General features: G+C 47.2%; 1 protein-coding gene across 1 annotated transcript in view; it reads right to left on the reverse strand.

Moving 5' to 3' along the window:
- VOPP1 (VOPP1 WW domain binding protein) overlaps positions 1-23,298 on the reverse strand; it is a 100,540-nt gene that overhangs the window by 14,818 nt on the left and 62,424 nt on the right. Inside the window, exons 3-4 of the mRNA XM_061198328.1 lie at positions 10,395-10,472; positions 5,326-5,462 (exon numbers count right to left, since the gene is read on the reverse strand). Coding sequence (XP_061054311.1) covers positions 5,326-5,462; positions 10,395-10,472 — 215 coding nt within the window. The remainder of the gene's footprint in view (positions 1-5,325; positions 5,463-10,394; positions 10,473-23,298) is intronic.

Consider the following 23,298-nt stretch of genomic DNA (forward strand, 5'->3'; position numbering starts at 1 on the left):
ACCACACTACCCTAGCCGTGGGAGAGCCCCCCAGTCTCCACTGTCCACAGAGGGGCTCAACATTGTTGATGTGGCATCTCTGCTGCCCTAGATGCCTACAACAGCGCCTGCCTTGATGCCATAGCTGTGGGACTGACAGCAGCTGCTCGGACTCTGCAGCTCAGGAGTCTCGGTGGGCAGGCGTGTGAAAGGCAGGCAGCAAAGGAAGACACAGGAGCCTTGCTGGCTGCTCCTCAGTCCCCCACCCCTCATGCCCTCACTTCCACTTAAATAGACTTACAAACTCTTCTGCCCCTTCCATCCATACAACAGATTGAGTTTCCCGCTTACATGGCTTCCCAGCGTCCTGAACTTTTTCCACATACGTCTCATCACGGTTGGTGACAGTACAGTAACTTGTGCAATGACACAGTGCTCCAACACACGGTTGTGCAAACCATGCAGTGCACAAGGGGGTGAGTGAGGGCTGGAACCCAGGCTGCATTCCAGTGTCCCAAGTACCTGCAGCACCTTAGCAGGTGTGAAATATGGGTCGAGTGACGCTCCGAGTGTGGCCATGGTAAATCCCTACCCCAGGTTGACCGTTCACTCAGCTGGCAGATGTAAGTCTGCTTGGTGCTTGAGATGTGAGTCCTGCGAAAGCACTCAGCCCAGTGGGGAACCCAAAATATACGTAGGGATTAAAACTCACCATGATATACAGAAAATCCTAAAGACTCCACCAAAAAAACTATTAGAAATAGTAGACAAATACAGTAAAGTGGCAGGGTACAAAATCAATACTCAAAAATCTGTTGTTTCTATACACTAACAATGAGCTCGCAGAAAGAAAAACTAAGAAAACAATCCCACTTATAATTACAACAAAAAGAATAAAATACCTAGGAATAAATTTAACCAAGGAGGTGAAAGGCCTATACACTGAAAAACTGTAAGACATTGATGGAAGAAATTGAAGATGACACAAAGAAATTGAAAGATATTCCATACTCATGGATTAGAAGAATAACATTGTTAAAATGTCCATATTACCTACAGCAATCTTCAGATTCAATGCAATCACTACCAGAATCCCAATGACAATTTTTCCACAGAAATAGAAAAAAAAAATTCTAAAATTTATATGGAACCACAAAGACCCCAAATAGCCAAAGCAATCCTGAGAAAACAAGAACAAACCTGGAGGTATCACACCCCTTGATTTCAAATGATACCACAAAGCTATAGTAATCAAAACAGCACGGTATTGGCAGAAAAACAGACACACAGATCGATGGTACAGAACTGAGAGCTCAGAAATAAATTCACACATACATGAAGAACTAATTTACAAGAAAAGAGCAAAAAACATACAATGAAGAAAGAACAGTTTCTTCAACAAATGGAGCTGGGAAAACTGAACAGCCACATGGAAAAGAATCAGACTAGACCACTATCATATACCACACATAAAAATTTACTCAGTATGGATTAAAGACTTGATTGTAAGACCTGAAAATATAAAACTTCTAGAAAAAAATATAGACAGTAAGCTCTTTGTCATCGGTCTTAGCAATATCTTTCTGGACATATCTCCTCAGGCAAGGGAAACAAAAGCAAAGATAAACAAATGGACTACGTCATAGTAGTAATGGTCTTTGCACAGCGAAGGAAACCATCATCAAAACAAAAAGGCAACCTTCTGACTGGGAGAAAATATTTGAAAATCATATATCTGATAAGGGGTTAATATCCAAAGTATATAAAGAACTCATACAACTCAACAACAACAACAAACCTGATTAAAAAATAGGCAGAGGATCTGAATAGACATTTTCCCAAAGAAGACATCAGATGACCAACAGATACAAGAAAAGATGCTCAACACTACTAACCACCAGGGAAATGACAATTAAAAACCACAATGAGCTATCACCTCACATCTGTCAGAGTGGCTATTACCAAAAAGGTAAGAAATAACAAGCATTGGCAAGGATGTGGAGAAAACAGAACTCTTGTGCACTATCATTAGGAATGTAAATTGGTGCACCCACTGTGGAAAACAGTATGGAAGCTCCTCAAAAATTAAGACAGAACCACTGTATGATCCAGCAGTCCCACTTCTGGGTATTTTTCCAAAGAATATGAAAACACTCATTTGAAAAGATACACGCACCCCAGTGTTCATAGCAGCATTATTCACAAGAGCCAAGATAAGAAGCAACCTAAGTGTCCATCAGTGGATGAATGAATAAAGAAGATGTGGTCTATATACACAATGGAATATTACTCAGCCATAAACAAAGAACGAAATCCTAGCATTTGTGACAACATGGATGGCTCTAGAGGGCATTATGCTAAATGAAAGTCAGACAGACAAATATATGATTTCACTCATATTTGGAATATAAAAAACAAAATAAATGAACAAGCCAAAACAAACACGTAGATATAGAGAAGAGAGTAGTGGTTATGGGGGTGGGGGGAAGGGGTGAAGGAGGGGCAGGTAAAATGTGTAAAGGGGATCAACTGTATGGTGATGGATGGAATGTAAACTTCTGGTGGTAAGGACACTGTAGGTTATACAGCAATAAAAATAGAAAGTTGTACATGTGAAACATATAATGTTATAAACTGATGTTACCTCAATAAAAAAATAAACAACAACAACAAAAATCACCGTAATAAACGCAGTTAAAGTACTTGGCAGAGAGAATCCAGGAGAGAAAGAGAATGAAAGGAAATGGCCTGGGACAAAGGGAGGGCATGGGCTAGGCCCGGTGAGGTGGCAGAGCTTGGGGAGCAGGCTGCTGACACGGGGCACAGGAGGGGCAAGGACGGGGGTCTGGGTCCTTGGCTAAGGAGTCTGGACTTGCTGGGAGCAAAGTGACATGGCAGAGACCCTTAAGCAGGAGAACAACATGACCTAGGTGCTTTTTTTTTTTTCCCCAAAGAACTTTCTGGTGGCAACATGGAAGACAGAGAAGAGCTGGCAGAGACAAGTGACTGGTAAAACTTTTAGCAGGCATTGCTCAGGGGTGAGTAAGAGTCTGAAGTAAGGCTTGTAGGATCGATGACCTATTTATTATAAGGGGGCCGAGGATTCCAGTTAGGAAGATGTGTGCACTGGGATGAAGAAAAGAGGCGGGGCGGGGGGGCTTCCCTGGTGGCGCAGTGGTTGAGAATCTGCCTGCCAATGCAGGGGACACGGGTTCGAGCCCTGGTCTGGGAAGATCCCACATGCCGCGGAGCAACTGGGCCCGTGAGCCACAATTACTGAGCCTGCGCGTCTGGAGCAAGAGAGGCCGCGATAGCGAGAGGCCCGCGCACCGCGATGAAGAGTGGCCCCCGCTCGCCGCAACTAGAGAAAGCCCTCGCACAGAAACGAAGACCCAACACAGCCAAAAATAAATAAATAAATTAATTAATTAAAAAAAAAAAAAAAAGAGGCGGGGGTGAGGGAGAGAGGGTGGCAGGGGATGCAGGGCGTTCTTGTTTCAAACTACTGAGCGGCTGCAGACGTTCAGCAGGAGCTGCGCACAGGCGGCTCAGCGCCCTGGCCCCAGCCCAGGCCTGACGCTGCGGGCCAAGCACACGCGGCATCTTGCATCTGTGGCGCACGGGACACTAAAAACCCATGTCGTGAAGACAAAAGGAAAAGGAAATTCATTAGTCTTTTACCCATTTCTCTAATCTACTGTCTGCTTCTTGGAAAAAAAAAAAAAATCAAAGGACTGAAAACTCAGACTAAGCCAGATAAAATCTAGGTTTGGCCTCCCATTTTAACTGAAAATTTTCACTTTGCCCTATGCTGGAGCATAGATTTGAAGCTATTCAAATCTTTCCAAATATGAAAGAATAAAAATCCACTTATGCATGAAAAGTGGTACTAACCCTGAGAGAAAGTTTAAGCTACAGCAACCTCAGAACTGTTGTGGAAAATACATATTCATATTTTTAGCAACGTTTTAAAAAATAATAAAAGAAAACCCGGCGGAGTGTTTGGTGGAATAAAACTATAAAAAACAGACCAGCAAATGCCCATCTCTGCATCTCTGTGTCTAAAGGACAGATGAGAGAGAGAGCTCTTCCCTCACTCAATCCCCCAACTTCTTTCTTTTTTCTTTGAGGTGTGATCGACATACAAAAAGGTGAACATATTTAACGTCTACAACTTGATGAGTTTAGAAATACATATATACCGTGAAGCCATCACCACAATATATGCCATAAACCTAACCATCACCTCCAAGCATTTCCTCCTGCCCTCTGAATTTGTGATGACACAACATAAGACCTCCACTCAGCAAATTCGTGAGTATACAACACAGTGTTACTAACTATAGGTCCCGTGCTGTACAGCAGATCTTAGGACTTATCTTATAGAACCGGAACTCTGTAAAAAATGGAACAGAACTCTAGATCTCCGACTGTCTCCCTGTGGTGTGTGATGAATAGAGGGAGCCTGCCCACACTCTCGAGGTGGGAACCATGACGGGGCAGAGTGGCACGCAGGGAGCCATGCAGCCCCCCTGGCCCACCACACGGGCCGAAAGACAGTAGCTCAAGGAGCAGTGCCTCCCCAGCCCTGCAGAGCCCCCGGCGCCCCCTGCCCCCAAAGAGAAGGGAAACATCTCACATGTAATTTCAAAAGAAGGAACGGGCCCGTGTCCCAAGGGAAACTTGAATTCACCCACCACAGTATGTCTGAGGTTTAGGTAGTTAAAGCAGTGTTTTATAAGAATTAGGAAACCACGAATTCTTTTTGACCCTGGGGCACCACTCTGGGTAATGTTCCCTAAATAGGCCAAATGTAACTTGTGCAGACATGTCTATAGCAGCACAATTAATAAGTACTCACAATACTCATAAACGCACAGCAAATGCAGAGCTTACTGAATGAACGAATGAAAAGCAAAACAAAAGAAAACAAATGATCAGCAAGGACAGACCATCTAAGCAAATTACCATTTAGTAACATGATTAATATTTAGTCCAGAAGCATTAAGAATGTCATGGACAATACAGTTTCTACATAAAAATTTACCCATGAAATAATTTTTAAGAAAAAAAGAGCACATAATGTGCATATATGGACTGCATAAACATGCATAAAAGATGCACCAATAATTAGGTAAGAATAAGAGGTGACAGACGTACAACACAACAGACACTGCATTTATTATCAGCACAAACGCACAGCAAGGCTGATCATCAGAACTTAAATGAATAAACATGGCCTGAATTTTTTCTGCCAGCGTATTCCGTGGCAGTGCCCTTTCCAAATGCTTACAGAGAATGTGTAAGCTGCAAGGAGGAGAGACGAGGACAGAGGGCTTGGCTGACCTGGAGCGGGGTCCGGGGGCTGCCTGGTGTAGGACACGTTGAATGCCGGCTCCTCGATCAGCGGCGGGGGTTGCATGCGCCTCCGGATGAAGAAGCCGGCACCGCAGCAGAAGAGAACGCCCATCATCAGAAGGAACCTGGGCGAGAGCACAGGGTGAGGCCCCAGGCGGAGGCCCGGGCAGACGGCAGGGCTCCCTGGCTGGCCCTCCCCGACCGCCTTCCCCCGGGACGGTCCCGGTGGAGGACACCAGGGAGACACCTGGCTTGCAGAGCTCTGGGTGCCCCCGGATGGAGGCCACTCGTGCTGAGAAGCTCTCGAAGCGAGCTTTCTGCTTCAAAAGCTCCAAGTGGCTGTTGGCTTCAAAGGGCTGGTGCAATTACCTTCCTGTGCACGGCTCTGACCTCAACTCAGTATTTTAGTCAAACCGGGAGATGCCTTTTCAATCCAGTTTGAACACAACTGCTGGTCCTCACTGTCTGTTTCCCCCATTTTTCTTTACTATCAAAGCAAGAAGAGTAAGCCCGTGATCCTTTCCAGCAGTTTTCTCTCCATTATTATATGAACATCCATAAAAAAAAAATTTTTTTTAAGTGCCCTTCCTAGACCACATCTTAATTATAGAGAAACTATAGGAACAGAGAAAACGCTCACAATCAATAAACAGGCTGTTTTTAAATCTCTAGGTTCTAAGTATGGCTGAACCTTCTACCATGACCCTACAGTCTAACGGACACAAAGCGGACCGCTAAGGATCGGACCTCTGTCCAAATCATCTAAGAATTCTCAGGTGCATCACTGGCATTCAATAAATAATGAATGAATGAACGACTCTTCCCACCTCCCATGTGCACTATACCTGTTTTTCTAGAAACAGGGGGAGTCATTCTGAGAAGGGCCAAGTTGTCTGTTCCACGCAGACATAACTGAGAAACTTGCCCATCTCTAAACTGACATGATGATGGGACTCACAGAACCTTCCAGAACCTCACTCAACATGCACACACACTCTTGTGAAGGATGCACACACAGCAGAGCTGGCCACGTCACGGTCAAAGGCACCTGTCCACACACAAATGAAATTTAAGAAAAGAGTAGACAATAAAGCCTTCAAGAATAATTAACATAATGTTAAGGGTTAAATTAAGTGCATTAGTCAGTCAGTAAGCATTTACCGGACAACCTTGGAACGCTGAACAGGAACAAAGATCAGGGGCACCAGATAGGAAATGATTCAGGAAAGGACTGAAATTGTGGCTTTCTGATCTCTCGTCTAATTCATTATTCATTCAACAAAAATTTTCTTAAGCACCTGCCATGCTCCCAGCACCAGTCTGTGCATTCCAGGGCGTAAGACAGGTGGGGGCTCCCCCTCGCTGAACTTGAGTTCTCATAGGGGAGGGGGACAGTATACAACAAATTAACAAAAGTGTTTATTTACAACTCTGATAGTGCTAAGAAAGACAAGCAAGGATACAACATAGGTTTGGGGTGGGAGTGGCGGGTAAAATATACATAACACACAATTGTGTTCATCATTTCAAGGGTACAATTCAATGCAACAAGAGGGTTAACAAGGGTATCTGTCAGAGTGAGGAAGCTTCTTTTCCTTCAAAGCAACATCTGAGCTGAGTCTGAATGATGGAAAGAAAGAGACAAATTGAAGGGAAGGGAAGGAGCTTTCTGGGTGGAAAGAACAGCACAGGGGCTCCCACAGGAAAAGCTGGGTGGGTGAGAGACCCGAAGAGGACAGCTGTGAGCTGCAGACGGGGAGGGGGTCAGAGGGGTGCAGTCTTGGGGAGCTAGAGGAATCCAAGTTGTGCAAAACAAGGCCCTCTCCGAAGTCAGATGCTGGAATCCAAAGGGAACAGCTTCATTTGGACTCCATGATAATCTTACGTTCAACCCTGGGTCCAACTGTAAACATCTGAGCAGAAAGGTAAAGCACGGGGAGGCTAAATGCACAGAAGGGTTTCCCTTCTCAGTAACACTACTGCTCACTCCCAAGGGACCAGGCTCTCTGGATTAGAAATGCAGAAGCCATACGAGATCTTGGTCTCTTCCACGAGACAAGCCAAAATGTTGGTTACACCGTCAAATGGAATACATATTTCTTCCTAGACAAATAAAAGTGATATGCACCTCACACCGTGGACTGCTGGAGAGCACACAGGTGCAAGCAAATAAGAACAAAGTCACATGGCAGGAGACCAACTCCCGGCTTAGGGAGCAATCATCATCAGACTCATTCCTTATTGAAGCAGTAGTCTGAGAAACTAACAAGGGTGCAGGGGAATGAGCTTCCGGTAACAGGGAGAGGAAGCAGGGTGTCAGTGAGGGAAGGCGTGCCAAGGTAAGAAAGCAGCTCTTGGAAGTGCAGTGAGTTACAGGACGACTGTTTCCTAGACGGTCTCTTTCACTGCTGAGCAGGTCTGGGGCGCTTCCCTGGGATTAAGAGAGGAAGTTTGTGCCTCTTCTATCATCAAAAGTAATCTGGTTTCTTCAATTTGTTTTTTCAGTCCCTTCCTGCCTCCCCGCCGCAGCACTTGGAACAGCAGTTCTCAGCTCCCGATGCAGGCCCCAGGCAGCAGCAGAGCCCCTGCAGATCCAGGGCCGACCTGCCCCAGCCCCGAGCCCCGCAGGAGCCCTGGCAGCAGGGCAGCACTCACCTGCCAGGCTGCACTCTGTTGCAGTGTGCTTTCCAACTCTACACCTTCTCTAATCCTGGGGATTTCATTAGACTCTCCTGGTTAAAGATTACTTAAGATTTTAGAGCCGGCAGGGACGTCTGAAAGCATTCTCCTCCAAAACCTCTTGTGTTATGGTAAGGAGCCCAAATTCCTCCAGAGTCAAGCGGGACCAGGTTGGAGAGCAGCCCTCCTTTCGCTCCATGCCCAGCTCCATCCTGCCAACCTCCTGCCCCTCCCTCCAAACCTGCCCCCACGCCAGCTCCCCATCACTCTCTCACCAGGTCCATGCCTATGTCCCTGCCCGTGCAATGTGCTGGGCCCTTCGCGAGGAAGGCCCTCTCTGAGGCCCGGTCAGAAGCTGTGCAGCTTTCCCCAACTCCTGTGGCATCAGAGGCTGCACGCTTTGTTTCCAGAACACCGGTTTAAAACTCGCCATGTGTCTAGACATCTGTCTGTTTTAGGAGCCCGGCTGCCATAGGGCCTTCTCCATACCAGACATGTAACTGGTATGTGCATACCAGACACATAACTGAGAGAAGGAACCCACGGAGAGGAGACCAAGTGTCCTCTGACTTCAGCTGGGGCACCTCAGACTTGCATCTCAAGGTGCTCTCTGGCTGTATCCCCAGTTTAGAAGCTGGTATCTGGTATCAGAATCTCGACTCAGAGAACTCAACCAAACCTTCTGGCATCTGGCACCCCGACCTTGGAGACCTGCCCTCCTTCCACGACTCTCATGAGATGCCTCTGTGCAGGGACCCACTGGCTCGCTGAGGTGCCCTGACCCTGACAAGGGACGCCGGCCAACAGCTCAGAAGCACCGGCTACCAGCTCAGGGAACGCTTCCAGGGAAGGTCGACAGAAGCTGCTCTAGCAGACAGGCCCTCAGAGTTCTCCTGGATTTTCAATTTTTCCCTCGTTCTAATCACGTAATGTCTAAACTCTGACAAGTTTTCTCACTTTTAGGAGCATTTCCACAATCTCATCATCATCCGTCTGGTGTTTCAGGCCAACCTGAAGCACTGCTGGTCCCTTTTGGGACCCTCAACCACAGGGCCCCGTGGAGGCAAGTTCTGAGGGGGCGCGTGTGTGAAGCCAGGCAAAGCTCTGAAATGCCACCTCCCCCTGGTCCTCCTCACCCCAGCTTTGGCACCAGTCCCTTCCACCTTGATAGGTACACAGAGGTGTTAACATTTGGAAAATCTCAGGGTAAGAAAGTTCTCCATTATAGAGTTTGAGGCACTAGCAACTAGGAGGTGGGGAGAAGCCAACACCAGCATGGCACTGTTCAGGGCCCGATGTGACAGGTGGGTCCAGCCCCCAAATGGCCAAAACCCCATCAAGGAGGTGGTGATGGAGAGAATGAAAAGAGGGTCTCCTATTAAAGAAAACGTGGCATGTGGAGTACCCACTTCCTGCTGATTTCCCTAATCAAACATTAGGAACAGTTGTCAGGAGGCAAAGGCAAAATCTCACCAAAAATTCAAGTGTCTGCTGCCACATGCTCAGGAAAGGCCTTAAAGTCTTTAGATGTCAGGAATGTCAGAATCTGAAACCCATGAAGAAGCTTAAATCTTAAAGCTGGGTCCTAATCCTTCACGGGATTTGCCTCGATGACTGTACCTCTGCAGCGGTGCAGAGGAGAGCGTGGCAGGCACAGGAAATGCTCTTTTGGTTTTAGGCAAATCCTTTCCCACACATACTCTGCCATCTCTGTCATCTGAAGCCTATCTCTTATCTACAGAGTCAAATGAATCTTCAGACAAACCTCCAAACAGGCATCCTCTGAGGATGGCAACTCACAGGAGGTTCCTCTCCTTAGTGGAAACTCTGCATCCTATCCTTTTAGGACTCTGTCAGCTTTACTGCCTCATTCTCTCCCAAGGTACAATCTTACAGACTCCGGACAGCTCTACCAACTTCCCCCAGTAGAGCTGGAAGATGGGCAAGGACGCAGCCTGTCTGTCTTCAAAGTTAGGACTCAGCTGACACAGTGTGAACACGGAAGATTTCCAGGCAGTGGAAACTTTATAACGAGATGTGCTGATTCCCCGATTAACACAACTGGCCTCAGCTCCATTTCAGAAATTGGTGGAGGAGCCGCTGAAGGTCCAGGCTGCTGTACAGTCCAGCTTCCAAAAGAATAAGTCTTCTTTCCGAGCCACAAGTCTGTGGAAATGGGGACGAGCTTTCTCCAAACTCTGTGAGCAGAAGTGCTTGACATGAAGCCAGCCCCAACATACCTGCTTTCTTGACTGAGGCCACCCACAGACCACGGCCTCAGGGGGAGGTGATGTCACCTTGACTGTGACAAACTGACCGGGCAGAGCCCCAGGGGAGGGCGGGGGGAGCATCCGAGACCAGGAAGAGTCGTGACCTACCAAAAATACCACAGCCTCTGTATGGAGAGGGCCCGCACACAGCACCTGGAGCCACAGCAGTCCTCGTAAGGGCGGCATCTGCGGGAGAGAGGGCACAGGCCGTCAGCATCCTGAGGAATAAGGGCCAGACCAGTCAGGAGGTCCAGGCAGACTTCAGTGCAAAGGACAGAACTGCCACCACTGCATTTTATGAAACTAGCAGAGCTGTGGTAGTCCAAACGGGTGGCCCAAACGGAAGGCACTGAGAGGGACAGTGTCATGCAAAGCACCTGTTTGCTACATAGCCTGTGGGCGGAATCACAGTGGTTTCCTTCTGGGGAGGCCCTGTAACTGGATGACCAAACACCTGCATGAAACCAGAGGGGAGCGTCAGAGCACTGTAGACCCTGCTCAGGGCTGACCCCCGTCAGAAGATGGGAATCGGCACCGACAAGGCCAGCGAGGTTAAGGGCAGAGGTTACGAAGTCAGACAAGTCAGGCGGTTTAGTCCTGGTCTTGCCACTGACCAGCTGCAGGACTTCTAGCAAGTTATTCAACCTCTGTGAGCCTCAGTTTCCCCGTAAGCAAAAGGGGTGTGTGGGCAGGACCTCCTTACAGCGCTGTTTGAAGTCTGAAGGCCAGCATCCTCATGAAACGTGCTGACAAGGGCCATGGCTGCTCACACCGGCCCTGCCCCCACGATGCTGACACTTACAGTGCTCAGCACCCTTCCTCCCCCAGAAGACCCCTGAGAAAGGCCCTCACCCTCCGAGGACAGGTCCAGAGCAGGGTCCAGGCTCCAAGGGGTTATTTTGGCCTCCTTCAATATTCCCACTCTTCCCCAGCCCCGCCTTCTTTATGAAAAGAGAGGAGCTATGAAAACGTCTGCACTTTGGTTTTCAGAAACACTTTCACTAAAGCAATTTCAGTCCAAGTGGCAGCGGATTGGGTGTGTGTGAGAGTGGGTAAGGCTGTTTCTCAATAATATTAAATGATCATAGAATTGTGATCTAGGTTCCTGCCAATTTTCTTCTTTTAAAAAAAACAAAGTAGTTGGGAGAAATACACAATTTGATCCAAGACCTTGGACACTGAATTTGTAGGTAATTCCAGTACACATTGACGTGTTTTATGTAGAAAACTATGTAGAAAATAGCTCCCTATAAAACATTAGTCAAGATGGAGAGTTACGAGTTACCATGGAACTCAGCACACCTGACCTCCCGCGCTGCTCCTCCTTCTTCGGCTCCTAGGGCTTCCCTCTAGCTCTTTAAACACCCGGCACCCAATCGCTGCTAAATCCTCTAGCATTTCAAGGACAAATTGAGCTGAGAGACCCCCACTGAACCACTGCCATCACACACACACACACACACACGCGCGCTTCACGTGATCAGAAGTTTCCCGCCCATTCCTCCCACAGCCCATGAACATCTCATGATTTTGACGAGATGCTCCAATAAGCTGGTGACACAAGCTAATCTGCTTAACTGGACTTAACCAACCAACATCTAGCAGAGCACTGAAATGTGCGCTTAAAAACACTATTGGTTCTCACAACCCATGCATCTAACAAAAAGTCTCTGAAGTGCCACTCTGAACTCGGCCTGTGCTGGGTCCTGGGGGTGGAGCAATGAAAACCCAGAGAGAAGTCCCTGCCATGGAGGAGCTTTCTTTCTAGAAGAGGGAGACAAACAACAAGCAAGAAAAACATGAACTGGGTTAGATGGCAGTAAGTTCCACTACGGTGAAAAATAAAGCAGAACCGGCGGATCAATAGCTCGGGGGAGGGAGTGGTGGACGATACCATTTAAAACCAGGTGTCGGGGATGACTCACTGAGAGGGTGACGTCTGACCACTCAGAGATCCAGCCTGGCTATGACGTGAGCCAGCACAAGGGCCTCAGTGCTGGGAGAGGAGTGCTGGCTCCAGGGTGGCTGGTCTGCTGGCCCTCCAGCTGCACTGGGGAGAGGAAGGCTAAGCACCGAGTGGAAGACAAAATGAAACGGCCGGTGTAGGGCAGCCAGGCTGCACCAGCAGAGCATGAACAGCATCGTCTGCTCACAGCACGTACAGCATCGTCCACAGTCGCTCCCTGGCGTGCGCGGGTGCGTGTGCATGTGTGTAGGCGGGGGGGGGCACTCAAGGGAGATATGGACTTCTCCCTTTTAGGTCATGTGGAGTTCAGACAATTAACTGTAAACAAAAAGAGATGGGACTGTTTCCGATCATGAACTTGCGAAGACAAGAGTCCTTAGCAACTATGTTAGATTCGTGATAATGTGGTACAGAGAATTCAAAGAGGGCCCCCAGATTCCTGCCCCTCTAGAGTACATGGCCTGCATGATCTCCTCCCCTTAAGTGTGGAGGGTCCTGTGAATATGATGGGATGGGCACTCCCATGACTATGGAACATTACATAAGGTGTTATGTTGTGTAAGGCGGCTGTAGCAGACCGGGGGCTCTCCTGCTGGCTTGAAGAAGAGAGCTAGGCCTAAGGGTGATCTACAAGAGTTGGGTGCAACCCCCAGCCAGCCAGCAAGGAAACTGGGACTTCAGTCCTACAACCTCAAGGACAGGAATTCTGCCAGCAACCTGAATGAATTTACAAGAGGACCCTAAGCTCCAGTAAAGGGCACCACCCAGCCACCTCTTGGTTTCAGCTTTGTGATACCTGGAGCAAGGGACCCACCAATGCTGTGCCCAGACTTGTTATCTATAGGAATTGTAAGATAACAAATACATGTGGCTTCAGTCTGCTTGTCTGTAGTGATTTATTACTCAGCAATGGAGAACTCACACAAATGAGCACAAAGGCTATAGGCTTTGGTCACATCCTACATTCGAGATGGCAGGTCAGTGCTTCACAACTGTCTTATTTAACACACAAGGTAAATATTATCAACCCCATGTTTGAAATAAGCTCAGAAAACAAGGCGCTAGGGATGTCACGCCTCCTCTCAGCCCAGGTCACTGTCTGCTGAAGCCAAGAAAGGATTTGGCCAGTATTTCAGGAAGGCATTTTGCATAGACACTGCCTCTTCAGTGACACTGAGTCTTTTGTCACCAAAGGGCCCCTTTCTCAGATCCCACTTGATTTTCCTATTCTTCCGGGGCTCTGCTTAACAAGCTGTTGTGGACCAAGTCATCACCACGAGGGTGTGTCGTGACTGTGCTCGTGAACAGTGACCGTGTAAGACGCCACAACCATGCAGCTCATGCGAATAAACCAACTGGATAGGACTAAGAAGAAGGGCAGTGGAGGGATGCCTACGAAAGTGAAAGGGGTTGAGAAGGTGTAGAGGGGAAGGTGATGTTTAATGTGGCAGAATTTAAAGTTTCCCAGAAAGCAAACCAAGCCCAGAAGAAACAGGAGGGAAAGGTGGAAATTCGGCAAGACCATGGTAACAGACAATGTGAAGGAAGCATAGAACCCTTGGGTAAATGGCAGGAGGTCCTTGGGATGGAGCCACAGACAGAAATTCAGCAACCACTCTTTAATAATGCCTGAAGGGGTTCTTGCTTTAACTTGGAACTGCATATTGGCCAAATCGCCTAGACCATTCCATGCCAAGAATGCTCTACAATTAGTAGATGATAACGTAATCATAAAGACAGAACTAACATAGTAAGATGTGACATCGGGTAAAAGTATGGTGTTGATTTGGGAAGAACTACCAAAGTTCCCACAATATTATACAACAGAACAGTGTTTTCAACTATCGTGACCCACTAGTCACAATATGATTATGAAATCAAGTTATTAGGTTGTGACATGTATTTTACAAAGGTAAAGATCATTTTTTTAAAAATCAGAGGGCATCTCACAAAAGAAGTGTTCTGTGAAACTTACGTTTGGGTCGCACATACAGCCACACAGATATACATATTCCTTCAAAGCTACTGTTGTGGAGGCCCCAGGTCAAAAGTGGACAGGCTCAAATTTCTGTTGTATCTAGATGGGCTTCTTTCATCCTCCTGGTAGGTTCTGGGCAGCTGCAGGTCCAAGTCCCCTGACTAGCAGACCACTTCCTGCTGTCAATGGTGCTGGGCTAAGGGTTCTTTCTGGTCCCCCATGACTTCTGCCTGGGTGACACTGGGTCAGACGGCTATTGCATTTTTGCTCCTAATTCTACTAGATGACCTGCAGTGATCAAATTCTAGAAGATGCAACTCTCGTTCCCTCTCCAGTGGGAATGCCCCCACTCATCTGCCTACTATCAACAGCTCTGAACGAAGGCGGGAGGTGGCTGCAGGGGATGGAGAACACAGATGGCAGACATCTGCAGCTTAGGAGCAGCGAGTCTGTGATCTTCCAACTCAGAACAATTTCTCTCCCATTGTTCTACCACTTTTACTACCAAGATGTTTCCCAGAGAGTAGCTTGACCCTGACTATAATTAGAGCTGCCCAGCTCTGGGTACAGTGAGGGCTGAAGGGCACCTGGAGTCCATTCCAGTCTGGCAACTGTGAACTTGGTATAAAACAGGAAAGCAGATACAGGGATAAAAATTTAGTGAGGTTTTCTTTTCTTCTTTGTATGTGGGAAACTCCGTAGACCATGCTCAGAAGCTTTGGGAGGTGATGGGAGACACTGGTGATGCAGAGGGATGTTGTTAGGACTGAACTGTGTCTCCTCAAAATGCCTATGTTGAAGCCCTTACCCTCAGTGTGACTGTATTTAAAGATGGGACCTTTAAAAAGGTAATTAAGGCTAAATGAGGCCATAAGGGTGGGACCCTAATTTGTTAAAACACGTCCCTTCAGAGTTATATTCATAAGGAAACATCTGCTGCTTTGAAACCTAAGCCCCTGAAGCATACTAGTTCCCCTGTTAGAAGAAGCACACAAGACAAGGATCTCCACAAGCTTTTAAACATATGTAGAGCCTCCTGTCTCGAATGACACACACACACACACACACACACACACGCACCTCAGCCTAAGAACGAAGATTATAAGTATGTTGATTTTTATACAATGGAATACTACTCAGCCATGAGAAAGAATGAAATAATGCCATTTGCAGTGACATGGAAGGATCTAGAGATGATCATACTAAGTGAAGTAAATCAGACAGAGAAAGACAAAAATCATATGATATCACTTATATGTGGAATCTAAAATATGACACAGATGAACTTACTTATGAAACAGAAGCAGACTCACAGACATAGAAGACAAACTTATGGTTACCAAAGGGGAAACGGGGTGAGGGAGGGATACATTAGGAGTTTGGGGTTAGCAGATACAAACTACTATGTACAAAATGTAAACAACAAGGTCCTACCATATAGCACAGGGAACTATATTCAATATCCTGTAATAAACCACAATGGAAAAGAATATGAAAAAGAATACGTATATGTATAACTGAATCACTTTGCTGAAACCCACACATTGTAAATCAACTACACTTCAATAAAAAAATGAAAAATAAAAACATTTTTTTAAGAAAGTATATTGATTTTGAGTTCCTAATTCAAATTACTTTCTGCTGGCAGGCAAGATTCAACATCTAAGTGCTCTACCTCTCACTTTTCAGGATCCAGATTTGGAACACCAGCAGAAATGTGCATTGTCAACTGGTTATCTGCTTTCTTTTCTCAAAACAGAGTGTCCTTTACGCTCTCTTGTTTCGCTGAAGACCCATTCACTCCAAGCACACTTGTGGCTCATCTGCAGTCCTGGCCTGGCCCCCGATGTGGATGCTGGGCAGTGCCAACCACTCGAAGAAGCACGCAGTTACCCGTGGGGTGACGCTGTCACCCCCCCTTCTCTCTGCTGCTTTCTTCCAATGAACCTGTTGGTAAATTGGGGCCCTGAGCACACACCTGCTGACATTCCAAACAGCTGCAATTATGAAAAGAATGTTAAGTATAATGCCGAGCTCAATCAAAAGTAGCCAACATGAGCAGGCAGTCTAGCTACTAAGTCAGTCATCATCCAACACACCAGGTCTTGTGCTCCCAGTGCCCAAGCCTTGAGATGGCACTGGTGTTCCAAAGGACAGCTGAAGACTGACTAAGCCCGTGACCTTCACTGTGCTGCATGCAGAACAAATCAGGATGGAGACAACAGAACTGAATTTTCCTTCTCGTTCTACTCTGTGTGCCAGACCCTCAAACTTGCAGTAGAAAGGACATTGCTTGTAACTACTAAATCTACTCCCGGACATATCTAAGTATAGGTCTAGGAGTCTGAAACACACACGCCTGCTTTAGAAGAGTGAAAAGGCATGTACATTAGCAGAAATGGGCCCCTGGAGTTGCTTCCTGTGAAGCAAGTATTCTCCACCGTATCCCAGGATCCACACATTTCTGATAAGGTAAGAAAACGAACGGTCCACTCTGAGCAGGTGTGAATTTGTAATTGGGTACCTCACACAGGTAAAATCAGGGTGTGTAGCCTTTCCCCCCAGGATATGAAAGGTGGTGTGGTTCTGACGATGCTTATGTCTAGAAGTGTATCTGCCACAAGTTAGAGATTGGTCATGGCAGCGATTAAATGCAAATATAACAGGATGGCCCCTTTGGCAGTTTGCAGAGCCTAAGAAGTAAGCACGTGCCATCTCAGCACTGCCCAGGAGGGGAGCGGTCTGCCCACCAGACACATCCATTCTTGGCCTTCGAGTCACATAAATCTCAGGAGTAGAGAAAGACAGCACATCAAGTCAGGGAGTGTCCAATGTTAATAAAGTTACAAACTCTCTTAAAAAAAAAAATGGCCAACTGTTGGTAAGTAGATTTTTTCATGTGGAGTAAAATGGTAATTTATATTTAAACTGATTCATGGAAAATCATCTCAGCATCTAGTAGAGCAACTAAAATATGAGTCGAGTCTTCAGGGTGGAAGCCTAGAGATGGAGTTTATGGGGGATGGAATTTTTTTTTGTTTTTTGGTGTTAAAAAACGGGGCATGGCTGAAACAAGAAAACTTCAGGGTTCTAAGTAAATTCCCATCAACCCCATTTCACGCACAAGGCCAATCCTTCCCGCACCTGCTGGGTTAAGTCTCAGCGGACCATGTTCTCCCTTCTATGTATCAGCCAGGACATTTTTTTTTCCTGTCCAATCCCCAGTTTCTTAGTTTGATGGTTGGTCTAGTCTCCTCAATTATATACCGTATGGATCTTGATACCTGGAACTGCTTCTTATGCTGCTTTTATTATCATCTGCCTTTTTCCCACAGAGCAAAGCACAAGGCAGGTGCTTAAAGAAGGCTTCCTGAGTTAGAATCAGGAAGTATATTCAAGGTTATCAGAGATTTCCAATTAACCTGTGAGAAACTGGGCTCCTTGAAAAAACTAAACACAGCCCCACAAGGTCAGAGAAAACTCCAAAAGGGAAGTGAAACTCAGGGGCAGCGCCGAGGTTGGCCAGTCCCTCAGCCATACAACACCCTTGGCAGGTGTCCCCTAAGAGCCTGAAGAGCTCTGCCCCCCCTTCCTTGTAGGGAGGAACTCACCCTCACCACATCCTTGACTCACCTTCCCTCTTGACCTCCCCATCAGAGGCTGCCCACACCTCCCATGGCCGTTCCAGCAAGAGCCAGCCCTTCACCATCGGAAGGGGTTCTCATGTTTCCGGAATCTTCTCTCCTCCAGGAAAGCATGCCCAGTTTGGGTAAAATCTTGGTTCCCCATGCTCAGGAAAAATGCCCATTCACTCTCACGACTGCAGCCTTAGACAGTATTAACATTTTTAGCAACCATAACACAGCTGAGTCAGAATGAACTTTCTGTCAACTAAACTTCCAAGCTTTTCTCAGTCAGTAAGTTCTATCTTCCCATCCTGTACTGGTACAGGGCTTAGGGACCTAAATACAGGATCCTACAGGTATCCATTATAACATTTAAACATATGGAATCTGGCTCATTATTCTAGCCAGTCAGAATGGGAGCCTCATTCTGTCACTCAAGGCACTCCTAGCTTTCTGTCACTTAAGTGAAGAATCAAGCTTTGCTGGGACCCAGGAGTGCCGAACACATCCAGCCATTCTGCTCCTCCTCTGTGCAATGATCACGGGGCAACGACTTAGCACGGCAATGTCCGACAGCCCCACGGGAAGGTCAGGGGCAGAATGAGGCTTGGGCCTGAACAGAAAGTGGAATCTTTTCACATCCTGAACCATAATCCAGAATCCGAGATCTTCCCAAAGTTTGACAGGCTGCCTGGAGTAAGAAAATCAACGGAAGAGAATGAGAGGTCACTCCACATAGAGAGTCCTGGCCTAGCTGCACGGAAAGTCAGAGAGGAGACAGCCAGCGGTGTAGGTAGAAAGGGAGGGCCCTGCAGGAGAGGGAGGACGTGCACCCGGGCGCGTGACCCAAACACCACCAGGTGCCCTCTGATCACCTATCTCGGACAGATCAGTTCACTGCCTGGATATAAAGAAAGCAGAAGTGAATTTTATGGTATTTGAATTATATATTAATTTTAAAAGAGGAAGGAAGGAAGGAAAGGAGGGAGGGAGAGAAAGAAGGAAAGGAAAGGAAAAGAAAAAGAAAAGAGATGGAGGACTTCCCTGGTGGCGCAGTGGTTAAGAATCCGCCTGCCAATTCAGGGGGCACAGGTTCGAGCCCTGGTCTGGGAAGATCCCACATGCCACGGAGCAACTAGGCCCGTGTGCCACAACTACTGAGCCTGAGCTCTAGAGCCCACAAGCCACAGCTACTGAAGCCCGCGTGCCCTAGAGCCCACATATCGCAACTACTGAGCCCTCGTGCCACAACTACTGAAGCCTGCACACTCTAAGGCCCGCATGCCACGACTGCTGAGCCCGCGTGCTGCAACTACTGAAGCCTGCATACCTAGAGTCCGTGCTCTGCAACAAGAGAAGCCACCACAATGAGAAGCCCGTGCACCACAATGAAGAGTAGCCCCCCGCTCACCGCAACTAGAGAAAGCCCGCGCGCAGCAACAAAGACCCAATGCAGCCAAAAATAAATTAATTAAATTAAAAAAAAAAAAAAGAACTTTCATCTCTCCAGTCACAGGTTTTAGACCTTATACGTGTCTGGCTGTCAAGTCAAAAACTTCACAGATCTGAGGATGAATTGACGGTTCTTTCTGTCAATCTCAGCTGACAATTCATATGTCAGAATATTTTCCTTCCAGTCTGACTTGATTTCCCTGACAGGCAGGGATGTGCCCGTCTGTGGAAACAGATGGTTAGAGTTTGATGACCTTTTAACACTTCATGGCAAAGTCACACATCTCTGGGCTCTAAAGAGGGGACCACAGTGGCTCTGATGAGACCCGACCTTGAGCCTTTGGGGATTGGGAGGACAGGTGCCCTGGGAGTCATTCCTCCAGAGACACATCTTTTACCAGAAAACATCTCAAACTGGAATAAACCAAAATTGGTTGTACTTAGGGTGGCTTATGAGGTTTCCATAGGGAAATTCCACTCTACTTCTTCCCCGGAGAAAGTATTATAAGTCCTAAAATTAATAGACCAAATGGGTTAGAAAGTGCTCATTTCCTTGCCATTTTAACCCTTGAACAGCTGCTGCCTCCAAGCCCGGCTGCCCCCGGAGCTGAGTGAGTGGACGAGGAAAGATGGCCTAGACGCTTTCCCATGACTGCTGACCTTTGCTGGCTCCAGATTTTGAAACTCTGCCCTTGTGTTTCTGGGGTAGAGCTTTCTCCTCTTCCCTCCTTTCAGTAAATTGCTGATCATTTAATATCAGTTCTATTCAACTCTAACCTGGAAAACAAGAAACTTATCCTTCTATAGCTTGGGTTGATTAACCCTCAGATTAAAAACTAAACGCTGGTCAGTGAGGTAATACTGAAAAGGAAAAACAGAAGTCCTCCTATGATCTTATAGAATTGAAACCCGATACTAGGTTTCATTTCACTGAAATAACACAAGTGAGGCAAATATAAATGGCACGATGAGTGTGGCCATGAGCTCCGGAAAGCAGACAGATTTCAGCCCCCATTAGCTCAAAAACCTAGAAACCTGGATTCAGGTTGACACCCGGCTGACTTTCTCAGCTTGACTTTTACTGGAGTTGGTTTAACTTTCCTTACCTGCTGAGAACTCTCAGATCTACATTCCGTCCGTGGACCCTCCTGAGCTGCAGAAGCAAAGCCCCACTGCCTAGATGCTCTGCAAGAACTTCAAGTCACCATCCCCCTCTCCCCCTTCTCCCTCGCTGAACCTGTTCTCTGCACCCTCTCTCACTGTCTGCCAAGCAGAGACCACTCTTCAGCCCCACACTGATGCTTCTGAGATACACTCGAGCCCCACCGACTGGTTTCTCAGCCCATCTTCACTGAAAGAGTCAGACCCTCCACGCTGTGCCCTTACTACACAGCAACCACCTCAGCTCCAGTCTCCACCTCCCAGCCCAGTGCTGTGCCAGCAGCCTTCCGAGAGGCCAAGCTGGTGCCGTCGCCTTGCTTTGTGCAGAAGGAAGTCTCAGCTCTCAGAAGGACGTTCAAGACCCCTCCCCCTCCTTATTCATCTCAGCCCCTGCCGTCGGCAAGGCAGCCTACACTCCAGCCCTGTGGTGCCCCAAATACACTCTCACTAGAGCCTCTGAAACTGCTTCTCAGCCGTCAAAGATCAGCTCTGTGAGGTCTTCCTCAGCACCATCCCCTCGTCCGCCCCGCTACGCCAGGATCCTCCCTTTGCTGGGTCTCCAGCTCTGACCACGTATAATATTTGTTCACCGTTAAAGGCATCTATAGATCCGCCACCAGACCATGAGCTTAAGAGCAATCCTATCTCATTCCTCTATGTAGAGCCCAGGTGCCTACCATGGTTCCCGGCACATCATATGTGTTTGCCTTCAGCGGAAGTGATGTCGCAGCAGAAAGAGACTCCCTAGGATGAGACAACACATAACTGACAAGAACCCAGAGTACAAAGTGTCCTCTGATTACGGTGTTACACCCAGTGGTGCTGCGGATGGTCGAAAGCGGCTGCTCTCACACCCTGATGGCCGATTATATCATGACAACGTTTGGGAAACTAACAGCATTTATTAAAATATGAAACAAGCATAACCTTTGCTTTAGCAATTCTATTTCTGCAAATCCGTCTCACAACAAAATAAGTTCTAGTACGTGTAGGAAGATAATTTACTGAGTATGGGGGTGTATCAGAATCCTTTCTCCAAACTCCGGGGACCAGATATGTGGAGACTGAGAACGGTCTGGATTCATGAATTATAAGATATGTAACCACGTGCTACATAATGTTACCAGCAGAAATCTGCACTGAAATACACAAAACATCTGTTAAAAGTTCTCAAACAAGGAGGCCGTTAGCCTGAGGGGGCTCTGACAGCTGTGTTGCCTTTGGAAGCAAACTGAAACCTAAGGCAGAGTGGATTCCTGTGACTGCCTCAAGTTGGGAAGGAAACCAATGACCAACAGCCAACAGGACTTTCCCAGACTAGGCAATCTCTTAAACTGTAGCCAATCAAATCACTTCCTTGTTTGATTCTCTACAAACATCTCGCCCCTGGCTCCTGGCGGTGGAATGCTCCTCATCACTGCCCATTTTGAATTGATGTTTCCTCAAATAAACTCTTGAAAATTTTAATATGCCTCAGTTTATATTTTAGCACATCCTACTAAATGGAATTCTAAAAAGAATTTTAAAAGCCTCGTGTTGTCCAAATCCATTCCTGCTACCAAGTATTTAAAAACTTGTTTATGAGCATTGTCTCAAATTTTGGAATAACAGATAGGGAACTGCAGACCTTCAGTAGTAAAAACAAAACAAAAGTGGCACTACCTGAATATACAATGATTATAACGGAATGTGTAAATGAACTATGGTACCTCCCCCGGGAACACTCTGTCATTATGAAAAACAATGAGGTTGCTTTGTATACTGATTTAGAAGAAGATGTATAATATATAGTTAAGGAAAAAAAATCCAGTTACACAATATATAGAGAAACATGACATTTTAGAGGCTGTCTTAGTCTGTTCCGGCTGCTATAACAAAATACCACCAACTGGGTGGCTTACAAACAACATAAATTTACTTCTCACAGTTCTGGGGGCTGGGAGGTCCAAGATCAAGCTCATGGTCGTGATTTGGTGAGGGCCCCCTTCTGGTTCACAGCCTGTGTCCTCACATGGTGGATGGGGCAAGGGAGCCCTCTGGAGGTTCTTTTACGAGAGCACTAATCCCATTTACAAAGGCCCCACCCTCAGGACCTCAGCTCCTCCCAGAGGCCTTACTTCCTAATACTATCACCTTTGGGGGTCAGGACTCCACATGTGAATTTTGGGAGGACACAAATATTCAGACCACAACAGGAGTCTAGAGATCCGAAAGGGGGATGACGGTGAAACCTTTCTCCCTGTTCTAAAGACACGAACATGCCCCCAACTTACAGCAGAGAAGCCCAACAACAAGAAGTGAGGGAGAAGAAAACTTCTTCCTTAGAGCATCTGTCCCCAGACCAGACACCTCCCCCTCCCCAGGCTGCTACCAAAGGCTGTGCTCCGCTGCTTCACCAGCTGAAGCCCCCCTGCCCTGCCCCACCCCGCTGTCTACCCTGCACACACCTCAGGCTCCCCAAGCTGCTGGGGAGCTGGGCACAGAGGGCGCAGGGCACCGGCCCCGGGTCACAACACAGCCTGCTACTGCTCGGGGGACCTCGTGTCGCAGGGCCCCTGAACCGACCTTGGCACCAACCTCCTAGCTGGGTGCGGGCTCTGCAAAGCCTGAATCTGGGATCTTGATCTGACACCTGCAAACGCTTCACCCATTCACACCATTAATCACTCACAGCAGAGAAATGAACCCAGAAAGACAAGATAAACCAGGGTAATGTGAGTACTTTGAAAGAAGCTTCAACACTCCAATGGGAAACTTGGGCACAGGGCCTGAAAGTGGCCTGGTCGAAATCGATAGCCAGAGAAGAGCAGTGCTGGAAGGAACCGCCCT

Source organism: Eubalaena glacialis, chromosome 8 (assembly GCF_028564815.1).
Source record: "Eubalaena glacialis isolate mEubGla1 chromosome 8, mEubGla1.1.hap2.+ XY, whole genome shotgun sequence".
Lineage (NCBI taxonomy): Eukaryota > Metazoa > Chordata > Mammalia > Artiodactyla > Balaenidae > Eubalaena > Eubalaena glacialis.